This window comes from Entelurus aequoreus, linkage group LG04, assembly GCF_033978785.1.
Source record: "Entelurus aequoreus isolate RoL-2023_Sb linkage group LG04, RoL_Eaeq_v1.1, whole genome shotgun sequence".
NCBI lineage: Eukaryota > Metazoa > Chordata > Actinopteri > Syngnathiformes > Syngnathidae > Entelurus > Entelurus aequoreus.
Genome location: NC_084734.1, coordinates 66573509 through 66587052, shown reverse-complemented (window position 1 = coordinate 66587052; position 13544 = coordinate 66573509). Strand labels below are relative to the sequence as shown.

At 40.0% G+C, this 13544-nt stretch overlaps 1 protein-coding gene across 2 annotated transcripts in view; it reads right to left on the bottom strand.

Annotated features, from left to right (window-relative positions):
• tenm1 (teneurin transmembrane protein 1) overlaps positions 1-13544 on the bottom strand; it is a 480926-nt gene that overhangs the window by 67026 nt on the left and 400356 nt on the right. For both annotated transcript variants that reach the window (XM_062045519.1, XM_062045520.1), the window contains exon 23: positions 490-644. In XM_062045519.1, coding sequence (XP_061901503.1) covers positions 490-644 — 155 coding nt within the window. The remainder of the gene's footprint in view (positions 1-489; positions 645-13544) is intronic.

The following is a 13544-nucleotide window of genomic DNA, read 5'->3' as shown; positions in this document are numbered from 1 at the left end:
TTTGAAGTTAATAGGCTCAATAGTTTAAAAATGCATGTAACAGTATTTGAATATGTTCAAATGTGTGAACACTGTTAAATATCAACAAAATATATTATATTATGTTCACAAAATAATATATTATTCTTGTTTTCCTAAATGAGTGTTGTCCAAACGTGTGGACATTTAAAAAAAATATCGAAAAATGCCTGTTTTTAAATATATTAAACAATGTTTCTTCATGCCTAGAACAACACTGAAAACAATTCTGAAGTATTTCATCATAATTTATGCATAAAAGGGTTGAGAGTCACCTGATATTAGACTTTTGCAAACTTTTGGCAGAAAGGGGTAGATGAGGCTCTAAATTCTCTTGTAATTCTCCTAAAATTTTTCACCAAAATAATCTCAAAAAAACTTTTTCTCGTTATAGAATCACTTTATTCTTATACTTTCTTTTCAATGTGGTTTTAAGACTCCTTTGCACATCTTCCGCCATTAGCCGCTTACCTGGCTGATATCCATGCGTGCATCGCAGCTTAGGGGTTGCGTTGACATCAGTCCGTTGGAGCCAATCACAGTGGAAAGCAAACCTCTTTCGTTAATCTTCTGAATGGTGGTGCCATCAACAAAGTAGACGACACCCCTTTTATCCACTGCAATACCTAGGTGGGTGAGAAAGAGATGGGAAATGAGCTTTGGAGACGACAGACGCATCGAGCGGGGATAAGACAGCAAAAACCAAAAAACGAAAGAAAAAGGCGAGCGATGGAGAGGAGTGAGTGAGGCGAGAGGAGTAAAGTGAAGAGAGGACAGGACTTTGGAGCGGCATTCAATTCAGTTAGACATTCAGCTCAGCTAGCGGCTGTCTTATCAAAGGCACTGCACAGCAGAAATGCAATTATATTTCCATCCCGGAGACCACTAAAGGGATTAGAACAATACGACTGCAGGAAGAGCTTATTTGTCACATTAGATGCGAGCAGGGTGCTGCTGTGAACTTTTGACATTTGACGCCTGCAAATGTACATTAGAAATGTTCACCCCTGAAGCCTGCACACACCTGTGCATTTCCCTCTGCTTGTATATTTGCACATCACTTATGAAAACACAATGTGTGCGTGTGTCGGCTATGAGCTGCGTACACTTGAACTCTCCTTGCAGTGAGGCTCTGCAGCAGGAAGTGAGGGAGCGGCAAGTCGAGGTATTAAAGGTCAGGGCAGACAATGAATCATCCGTTATGGATGAGGAGCGACCTTCATCCCCGCCTCATCTTCATACAGAAAATGGGCCATTTGACTCAACTACTCAGCAATATTCCACGACTCAACCCTCACCTCTGATTCTGCCGCTTTCGCTGTGATTGCTTTCACTCAACATCAGCGACAATCAGCCATATTTCAGAGCTCCTCGCTCACATCTCCAATGCACGCCGCCCTCTGCTGAACTATTTAAAAATACATTTGGTTTATGGTGAAGCATTAAGTTATGGTGAGCGTTTGTGCATAGCTCCTCATCACAATTATGCCTCAAAAGACTTTGCATACGTATATATGACTCTTTAATCCAAATCAATCACAGAATTAAAGGTGCAAAAAATTATGAGCTATACAAATATCATGTATCATGCCAAGCACAGTGGCACAGGGGTTAGTACGTGTGCCTCACAATACGAAGGTCCTGGGTTCAACCCTGGGTTCGGGATCTTTCTGTGTGGAGTTTGCATGTTCTCCCCATAACTGCGTGGGTTCTAATTAATGTGGCCCGAGTGTGTGAATGTGATTGTGAATGTTATCTGTCTATCTGTGTTGGCCCTGTGATGAGGTGGCGACTTGTCCAGGGTGTACCCCTCCTTCCGCCCATGTGCAGCTGAGATAGGCTCCAGCCCACCCTGCAACCCCGTGAGGGACAAGCGGTAGGAAATGGATGGATGGATGTTGAGTATGAATCTTTCCCGCCCATACTAGAAACACCGGCACAGGTGCGATAAAAAAGTGTGCAGCTGTGTTAATTTTGTTGACTAAAAATGTCCGTCTTAGTTATCGTCAACAACCTATTTTCTCCTGACTAAAATAGGACGATAACAAATTAAAACAAATGCACGTTGACGAAAACAATGACGAAACTAATTGACAATTTAGTCGACGAATAAAAACGGGACGGAAATCATTTACAGAGACGAAATACCATCGTATTTATTTTCGTCTTTAGGTAGGTGGGACAAGATAGGAATCTATCCAATCAGAGTTGCATGCAGGAGAGGGGCGGAAGTAAATCACGGCGGGAATCCAATCATTACTACAACTACGAAGGCACTATGGGGCGGCGTGGCGAAGTTGGTAGAGTGGCCGTGCCAGCAATCGGAGGGTTGCTGGTTACAGGGGTTCAATCCCCACCTTCTACCATCCTAGTCACGTCCGTTGTGTCTTTGGGCAAGACACTTCACCCTTGCTCCTGCTGGTTAGCGCCTTGCATGGCAGCTCCCGCCATCAGTGTGTGAATGGGTGAATGTGGAAATACTGTCAAAGTGCTTTGAGTACCTTGAAGGTAGAAAAGCGCTATACAAGTATAACCCATTTATCATTTATGTTTGGATTTTTCACCGAGAAACAAGACTATATTGTAGGGATGTAACGATAAACGATATCAATGATGACGGCGACAGCACCCCTGAGAGTTAGTATTACCCTTTCAAATTAAAATGATCTAAAAACCGATAACTACGCTTTTATAAACTCACGGGCCACAGAGGACTTACTGGTGCCAGCTCGCTAGCTTAAATGCTAACATAAAAACAAGAGACGTACCTCTTTCCCCGTTGAAAATAACATACACCAATCTAATCTTCTATAAACACATTACTGTATAAGAAAATAAGTTATTCAGTTGTGCACATTGAACCTCTCTTAGCATGGGATCACTGCTCGCTGTACATATCCTACCAAGTCAGACCTACACTGTTTCAATGTCCATTTCTCAGATGATGCAATTGTTGATGACTGAAGTGCTGATATCAACCAAACCTAACCCCCCCCCCCCCCCACATCCCGCCCCCCGGATTGTAAATAATGTAGATAATTCAATGTATATACTCTGATGATTAACTTGTGTGATGACTGTATTATGCTGATAGTATAGTATATTTGTACCATGAATTGATTTACGTGGACCCCGACTTAAACAAGTTGAAAAACGTATTCGGGTGTTACCATTTAGTGGTCAATTGTATGGAATATGTACTGTACTGTGCAATCTACTAATAAAAGTTTAAATCAAGCAATCAATAAGATGATCGATCTTTCCTCAGAAGAACAGAGACAACCTATATTTATGATGCGTTCAAGTACTACTGAACAGACTAGGACAGACACAATGCCCACCAGAAGTGATACATAATAACACTAGATTAAATCTTTTATGCACTTTTCATTTAAATAAATCTGAAAGTGCTACTGTACAAATAAACATTTATAGTACAACAATAAAAGATTAGCTATTAAAATAGATAAAACACTAAGACTAAAACACTCCAGTGAAACATAAACACAAGAAATTAAAAATGTTGTTTTTTTCTAACAGTGTGTCTATTCATTTTAGTTATGTTTAAAAAGCACCCATTCCACAATAATAATGATAACCGTGATAATAGGTCACAGTGAAACGAAATTCTCATATCGTTACATCCCTATTCTGAAATTGTTACATACATCATTACAATATCTCTTCTACCCCTAGAAGATAAAGAAGACATATGGACACATGTTTACGTTTGCAAGGTAGACAACAAGACATGTTTTAAACCCTGGGGCTTCATTTTCTCTGGTAAAAATACAACCACCTTGAAGTGTCTTTTGCAGGCTAATCATCAGGACATCTATGCAACAGTAAGTAGGCCTAAACTAATATTTCCAAATGACTCTTCCTTACTGAATTACTGTTACTATTAAAGACAGTAGAGAAGGAGCAAGACTGCTTACTCTACCACTATCTTTGTTGTACGCATATCTGAGCTTGCCCGCCAATCTAGAATAATACTAGTTTGTTTCTTCATGTGACCATTTTAGTCATGTTATTCAAAATTTGAAAATAATGCTAAATTTCTGTTAAAACAATAACACACAATAAGGTTTAGTGTAAAATGTACTTAAGTAGTAGCTAAAACACTGCCGACTGCGGATGGACGTTAGCCGCTAGCTAGCTAGCCATGTTTTAAAGCACTGCTTGCGAATCAGCGCTGCAGTGTTTGAAGCTTTACCTTTATTGTTAGTTTTTAAGCCAAAAAGCATCCATTCTCACTCATCTGTCTTGACTCTGTTTCTGCTTGTAAGTGCGTGTGCGTTGACGAACATATGCCTCTGCTCGTTTTACTAGCAATGTCACAACGTGACGACGATGCACCGCTATGTCCGTACAAAACAACAAAGTGCCAGTATTATTCAGAGGCAGTATAGTACTGTTTTCGATTCATTAGTACTGCAGTAGTTTATTAGTACCGGTATACAGTACAACTCTACACCAGACTATAAGCCGCTAATTTTTCCCCAAGCTTTGAACCATAAAAAAACATATAAAACGGTGCAGCTAATTTATGGATTTTTTTTCCGCTAAAGGCCATACTATTCTGTATTCAACAAATAATGTTCATAGAACTCAAACAGAGACACTGAAAAGGTGTGTTATAGATTGTGCAATGGCGCCATCTTTTGGACAGGTTCACTCACTGCAGGTACTTTGGGTTGAAAATGTACTTCCTATTTTGTTCCTTGAACCGAAAGTATTGCGTTTCTGCTTGAAAGGATTCTTCATTCTTCACTCCAAGCAACATTTGTGAGTTTATCAATACACCTCCCTGCTTGGCACTCAGCATCAAGTGTTGGAGTTGGGGGTTAAATCACCAAAAATGATTTCCGGGCGCGGCGCCGCTGCTGCCCACTGCTCCCCAAGGGGATGGGTCAAATGCAGAGGACAAATTTCACCACATCTAGTGTGTGTGTGACAATCATTGGTACTTTAATCTTTAATCTTAAACTAAAACACGTGTTACTTTCTGAACCGTCCCATGTGTAAGGAGTGTTTCCATGCATATTTGTATGTGCTATTGTAATGTAATCAAGCTAGCGCCATTAGCATTAGCAAATATGCTAACACGTTTACAAGTGTCTGTTATACAATACAATTATTTTTGTACTGTTTCAGTTTTGTAAATCCACCAAAATGTCATCGTCAAATTATTGAGTCTGTTTACCTGATTGGAGAGCGAACTTCCGCAACTGGTGGGTTCATGATGATGACAATTGTTTTGTTTGATTAGCCGTTTTACTGCCATGTGACAGGCACCATTTGGAAGAAAAATAAGGTAATAAACAATTAACAAAATCTTATGTACAAGTATATATCTGCGGCTTATAGTCCGGAACAGTTAATACATGTAAACATATTTATTTCTCCCAACTTTTGGTGGGTGCGGGTTGAAATACCATTGCACTCTTTACCCAGAAAATACGGTAGTAGTTTGGAGGTGTTAAAATCGCCATGTAAAATCACTAATGCGAATCAGTAGCATGTCTATCACTAATCCAATGTAAATTAGCATCAAAGCTAGTGCATTTTGAAAAGTTGAACCTTACTGTACTTTTGAAGGCCTTTTTCTTGATTTGTTAACGTGGAAAATTGTAACATTACCTAGAGGCAGTCGCGCTGATCTCCGCTCTGAGTGCTTGACTGCTTGTTTCACGGCCAAGTGCTTGATCCGGACAGGAAGTCCCATGCAACAAAGGTATCGAATTATCACACCGTTGACTTTACGTGAATCGGTACCTGGCAGAACCGTCATAATTCAGCCAGGTACCGAATTTGGTACCCAACCCTAGCTACAAATGGTCTTGTTAGTGACTGTGGTCCCAACTCTCTTGAAACCATTAACCAGCTCATTTCTTGTAAATCTGAGCTGGTCCCCCAACTCTATTAGAGTCATCTCTACCCCATGAGATAAAATCTTGGATGAAGCTCCAGAGAGAGGATGACAGACGGACATCTTACATATCATCCATTTTTAAATAATTACATCAATAGTGGTTGCTTTCTTGTGATGATCTTTGAGTGAATTTCAGTCTAGTGCGGGTCTGAAATCATATCCCGGAGGTCCTTTGATAGCGCTTATGGTGGTGGAGAGGTTTAAATGGAAGAGACTGTTTGTGTGACAAGTGCCTTTCCTCCACATAATGAGCTAAAGAGTACTTTCCAAAAGGAAAATAACTAATTAATGTGCTTCATGGTCACGTTGCTGGCATGCGGGAGACATAATTGTGGCTGCTTGGTAAGGGACCAAATACTCAATAACAAGCAAATTACTATTATTTCTCTCGGTTTTTTGATATGCTTTAAGTTGCGAGCATAATTTGAGTTATGAGTATTTACGTCGCCGGTTGAAGTTGAAGTGTCCGCAGCACACATCCAGGTATCAAAACAATCCTGCACTCCAAGCACCACCGAGAAAGTGAGTGCGGAGGACAAAGGAACACCCACGGAATCGGAAAAAAACAAACCATTAACAACATGCCCTGCTGTGTAGCAGAAAGGTCTGCACCACTCTAAAACAGCTTTCAGCCACACAGCGGACATTAATCCATGAAAATATAGAGCAGCTTCCAAATGGTCTGCCCGACATATTTTTAGTCTGTTGTTCTATTGTGATGTGCCATGGACCACCATCACTTTATTATTTGGTATCTGCCTACTTGTACATACATTAGTAGCCCTATGTATATACAGTCGTTGTCAAAAGTTTCCATACGTAAAGAACATCATGTCATGGCTGTCTTGAGTTTCCAATAATTTCTACAACTCTTATTTTTTTGTGATAGAGTGATTGGAGCACATACTTTTTGGTCACAAAAAACATTCATGAAGTTTGGTTCTTTTATGAATTTATTATGGGTCTACTGAAAATGTGACCAAATCTGCTGGGTCAAAAGTATACATACAGCAATGTTCATATTTGGTTTTATGTCCCTTGGCAAGTTTCACTGCAATAAGGCGCTTTTGGTAGCCATCCACAAGCTTCTGGCAAGCTTCTGGTTACATTTTTGACCACTCCTTTTGACAAAATTGGTGCAGTTTCAGCTAAATGTTTTGGTTTTCTGACATGGACTTGTTTCTTCAGCATTATCCACACGTTTAAGTCAAGACTTTGGTAAGGCCATTCTAAAACTTTAATTGTAGCCTGATTTAGCCATTCTTTTACCACTTTTGATGTGTTTGGGGTCATTGTCCTTTTGGAACACCCAACTGCGCCCAAGACCCAACCTCCGGGCTGATGATTTTAGGTTGTCCTGAAGAATTTGGAGGTAATCCTCCTTTTTCATTGTCCCATTTACTCACTGTAAAGCACCAGTTCCATTGGCAGCAAAACAGGCCCAGAGCATAATACTACCACCACCATGCTTGACGGTAAGGATGGTGTTCCTGGGATTAAAGGCCTCACCTTTTCTCCTCCAAACATATTGCTGGGTATTGTGGCCAAACAGCTCAATTTTTGTTTCATCTGACATCACATGGACAAAGATAAGACCTTCTGGGAGGATTGTTCTGTTTGTTTTTTTTGTACTTAACTTTGTAATTTTGTAATTTAGAATTTTTACTTTGTACTTGCATCTTGACACATTATTATTTCGTTGACACTTCATCTTTTGTTAAATCTTTAGTATAGCGCACTGTCGTCATTTAGCCATCTACTGCTTGGGGGGCTTTTAATTGCCCCATGGGGACAAATACATGTTTTTGAATTGAACTGAATATAATTGTGTGTGCAGTAAAGCTGAAGCTACTTCTTAATTCAGTGGTTTGGACTATTGTCACAAGTCTATTCTTTCCTTCTCAAACCTTGTCCTTGGTGATTATGCAGCGCTCATTTTCCCAAAGAGCGGTGGATAGAAATGATTTGTTCTTTTCCCTCAGCAGCAGTGAGGGCTCATCCTCCTTGACGTACAATACAAAAGCCATCTAAACATAACATTCAACATGAGCGCACACACTCTCGCGCCCCCCTCAACACTGTCAAACATGTCCTCAAGCCTGCAACCCTGGACCGACCCTGTGGTTCGTAAATTGTGCAGGTGGAGAGGAGAGGTGGGCGGGAAAGTCAGGGTCAGTGTGTTTCCTACATAGGCCAGGAGGTGAACTGCAGAGCTCTTCCTGCTGGCCTCTTCATCTTCACTCTGACATAGACAGATTACATCACCCACACATCTTCCACCAGCAACACCCGTCCTGCTCTTTAATAGCCTCAACCCCCCAAATACCCAATCTACTTCCATACGCATTTTTTTTTGTTTTTCTATCTCTCACAAGTGTATCAAATCAGCAACCTTTGACCTTTCAATGATGTCTCTGTCCTGCTTTCCTCTTTCGGGACATTTTCGACACATTTTTTTCCATTTCTGTTGGCTTTGCCATTTCTTCACCTGTCACTTGGCATTATGTAAGAGAGACATCTCAAACCAGTGCATATGGTAGTATTTTTGTAGCAAAACAATTTGCAAATGCGTATCTTAAAGGCCTACTGAAACCTACTACTACCGACCACGCAGTCTGATAGTTTATATATCAATGATGAAATCTTAACATTGCAACACATGCCAATACGGCCGGGTAAACTTATAAAGTGACTTTTAAAACTTCCCGGGAAATATCCGGCTGAAACGTCGCGGTATGATGATGTATGCGCGTGACGAAGTCAGAGTAACGGAAGTTATGGTACCCGTAGAATCCTATACAAAAAGCTCTGTTTTCATTTCATAATTCCACAGTATTTTGTTGGAGCGCTAGCCGCTCTAGCCGCGCTAGCCGCGCAAGCCGCCGACCTCACCTTGACTTCCTACGTCTCCGGGCCGCCAAACGCATCGGGTGAAGTCCTTCGTCCTTCTGCCGATCGCTGGAACGCAGGTGAGCACGGGTGTTGATGAGTAGATGAGGGCTGGCTGGCGTAGGTGGAGAGCTAATGTTTTTAGCATAGCTCTGTGAGGTCCCGTTGCTAAGTTGCTAAGTTAGCTTCAATGGCGTCGTTAGCACAGCATTGTTAACCTTCGCCAGCCTGGAAAGCATTAACCGTGTATTTACATATCCACGGTTTAACAGTATTGTAGATGTTCTATCTATTCTTCCTTCTATCCTTTATTTTTTTTGTTTCTATATGCAGTTAAAGCACGATGCTATCACGTTAGCTCGTAGCTAAAGCATTTCGCCGATGTATTGTCGTGGAGATAAAAGGCACTGAATGTCCATTTTGCGTTCTCGACTCTCATTTTCAAGAGGATATAGTATCCGAGGTGGTTTAAAATACAAATCCGTGATCCACAATAAAAAAAGGAGAGTGTGGAATCCAATGAGCCAGCTTGTACCTAAGTTACGGTCAGAGCGAAAAAAGATACGTCCATCACTGTCTCTCAAGTCCTTCACTGTAACGTTCCTCATCTACGAATCTTTCATCCTCGCTCAAATTAATGGGGTAATCATCACTTTCTCGGTCCGAATCTCTCTCGCTCCATTGTAAACAATGGGGAATTGTGAGGAATACTAGCTCCTGTGACGTCACGCTACTTCCGGTACAGGCAAGGCTTTTTTTTATCAGCGAGCAAAAGTTGCGAACTTTATCGTCGATTTTCTCTATTAAATCCTTTCAGCAAAAATATGGCAATATCGCGAAATGATCAAGTATGACACATAGAATGGATCTGCTATTCCCGTTTAAATTAAAAAAAATCATTTCAGTAGGCCTTTAATCTGTGTGTCTGTGTGTGTGTTCTTGTATTTCTACCCTTCTTGAGACATCAACAAGGAAAAGTACCTCCCATGTGAGGACCGGTGAACAAGTTAGGACCAAAATCATGGTCCCAATACGGAAAACCATTGCATCTAATAAAGAATGTCTCACTTGGTGAAATCTATCAAAATTAGGGTGATCCCAAAAAAGGAGGGATTTTTCAAATTAACTGTGTGTCGGTTTTAAAAGTGCTCCCCCTCTGGTCAACATTTGAAATAACAAGTGTGTGTAAAAATTTGAAGTTGCTCCCCCTCTGGCCAACATATGTTATAAGTGTGTGTAAGAAATTGAAACACGGCCCCTTTGGCCAAAATGTATTTAAAAAATTAAATAAATATTTATATAGAGACATACTGTAATCATTTGAAGTAAATAATAAAGATTAAACAACAATTACAAACCAAAAATAAAAAATAACAAAATCAACTAAAAGCAGTCTTTTTCTCACAATGTGTCAACTTTTTTCTTACACAATTGGGAACAATTTCTAATATATATTTTCTGTTTCTGTAATATTTCAATATTTTCTCGTAAAATTATTACTTTTTTAATGTAAAATTATTACTTTTTATTTAAAAATGGTGACATTTGTCATATAAAATTCTAACTTGTATCACAATATTGCCAATTTGTTTGTTGTTCTTGTAAAATAGTGACATTCTTAGAGTAAAATTATGAATACAGTTATACATTTGCCAAGTAAAAATTCAGATCATTATTATAATATTGCCAAAATCTTTAAGTTTTCTTATAAAATTGTTACTTTTGTCAAATAAAATGACGACTCTTTTCATAAAATTGCCAAAATGTTAAGCTTTTTTTGTAATATTGCGACTGTTATTGGGTAGAATTCTAACTTTTATCACGATATTGCAGAAATGGTCAGTTTTTCTTGTAAAATGTTGACTTGCGTTGAGTAAAATTATGACTTTTATTATAATACTGCCAAAATTATAAGTTTTTCTTGTGAACCTGTGACCTTTTTCCTGTGATATTCCAACTTATTTTTCACAACAAGCTTTTTTATATTTGCATAGTATGTATATATTATTAACGTTTAAAATACAAATCTTTATTTATCTAGAAAGGGTGGTCCTAAAGGGGTAGGCATTATTCATAGGTCTCAAGAAGGTAACAAACACAATAATGTGTGTGTGTGTGTGTGTGTGCGTGTGTGTGTGTAATTTCTCTGTCTGTGTTTAGATTAGTGTGTGTTTAAAAACAATACATGCGTTTGTGTTGCAATGTGTGTACATTTAAAAAAAATAATGTGTTCGTGTTCAACTCTGTGTGAAACAGAAACCCACGATTGGCTGTATTTTTTAATTTTATTTTACACGTGACGTTTGCTTAACTTCCACAGTGGCATATTTGAGTGTGCAGCAATCTGTATGTGTATAAAATATCTATATCAGTGATTATTAAACTGCGGTACACTGTAGTGATACACAAGCTCCATATAGTGGTACGCCAACGAATAACTTGATTAAAGCACAGTGTTTTATTTTCCTATATTCAAACACGTGTTACTGTTCAATGTTACAATGGTCAAAATATTAAATATGATTGTTAAATAAAACCTCTGTCTTGTTTTTAATAAATACTTAGACCTACTTCGCTACTGTATTTTAATGTTGGTCATTATGGTTGTACTTGGAGAGCCAAAGGTTTTCTGAGGTGGTACTTGGTGAAAAAAAACATTTGAGAACCACTGTTTAATATATTTACCTTTCGTTTGCCTATACTCACCACAAGTTGGTGCCAAGAACCCAATTATGTTAACCGGGCTAATGTTAGCCTCCGATTTGAATAGTGGCCAATACTAAAAGTCAATACCAGACTGATACTTATTTTCTTGAAATGTGACGGTCATTAAGTACCTAATTAATTAATTAAAAATAACAACAACAAAAAACATCATATTTGATGAGTCAATGTTTCTATACTATTTTAAAAATATTTTTTTATATCCATAATAACCTGATCCAATACATGTCTACTTTATTGCAGTGACTATTGCTATTATTTTGACACCACACATTCTAGTTGTAAACTGTTAAAAATGCATCCCAGAGTAAACCAGTAAACCAATTTCACAAATTACCAACTGTTTTTTTTGTGTTGTTTTTTTTTTTTAATCCTAAAGTCTCTGGGATAGTCTAGATTTGGTTTGAGAACTTTAAATACAGTTGTTTTTCATCGGGACCTGAACTAATGTGGTCTACACGGTGAAAAAAAAGGTTTAATGCGACTTTATTTCTCTTCACAAATGCAATTTCACAACCCGTAAAATTTGTTCTTCCATCCATCCATCCATCTTCTTCCGCTTATCCGAGGTCGGGTCGTGGGGGCAGCAGCCTAAGCAGGGAAGCCCAGACTTCCCTCTCCCCAGTCACTTCGTCCAGCTCCTCCCGGGGGATCCCGAGGCGTTCCTAGGCCAGCCGGGAGACATAGTCTTCCCAACGTGTCCTGGGTCTTCCCCGTGGCCTCCTACCGGTCGGACGTGCCCTAAACACCTCCCTAGGGAGGTGCTCGGGTGGCATCCTGACCAGATGCCCGAACCACCTCATCTGGCTCCTGTCCATGTGGAGGAGCAGCGGCTTTACTTTGAGCTCCTCCCGGATGGCAGAGCTTCTCACCCTATCTCTAAGGGAGAGACCCGCCACCCGGCGGAGGAAACTCATTTCGGCCGCTTGTACCCGTGATCTTGTCCTTTCGGTCATAACCCAAAGCTCATGACCATATGGGAACGTAGATCGACCGGTAAATTGAGAGCTTTGCCTTCCGGCTCAGCTCCTTCTTCACCACAACGGATCGATACAGCGTACGCATAATTGAAGACGCCGCACCGATCCGCCTGTCGATCTCACGATCCACTCTTCCCTCTTGAACTCCTCCACTTGGGGCAAGGTCTCCTCCGCAACCCGGAGATGGCACTCCACCCTTTTCCGGGCGAGAACCATGGACTCGGACTTGGAGGTGCTGATTCTCATCCCAGTCGCTTCACACTCAGCTGCGAACCGATCCAGTGAGAGCTGAAGATCCTGGCCAGATGAAGCCATCAGGACCACATCATCTGCAAAAAGCAGAGACCTAATCCTGCAGCCACCAAACCAGATCCCCTCAACGCCCTGACAGCGCCGAGAAATTCTGTCCATAAAATTAAAATAAAATTTGTTCTAACGAATCTTAAAACAACATTCTGATTCCCTTTTATTTTTTTTTACACACACACTAAAATCTTAACAGACACTCAAATTATACCACGGACACGCAGAATGAAACATGCATTTGCAAATTGTTTTGCTACAACTTCCATACTTAAACCTGCTCACATCTACTGTATATGTCTATGTCTGTACATTTTACCCCCTGCACTGCATCCCAAGATCCATCTTTTCCTATGTTTGCTTTCACTTCTCCCATGTTAGCCCATGCAGCACTTCTTCTTAAAACTGTCCCTGATCTTAGAGCTCATAAATCCTGCACAAGGACATGGCAAGGCAGCCAGGACTCCCTCTCAATATCTTAGTACCTCCCTTCCTTCCTATCTCTGTATATTACTCATCTTCTTTCCAGCATTTGCATACCATAAATTCCCCTTCATGTCTTTGTGTGCAGCTTTTGATACATTCAGACACCAATCAACTGAAATCGTTGATCAACAATAAATTCATATTCATCAAAGATGATCATTTCTCTGGGTCTCTAAATTACATTTAAGCCTATTAGTCTGAGTTGCTGA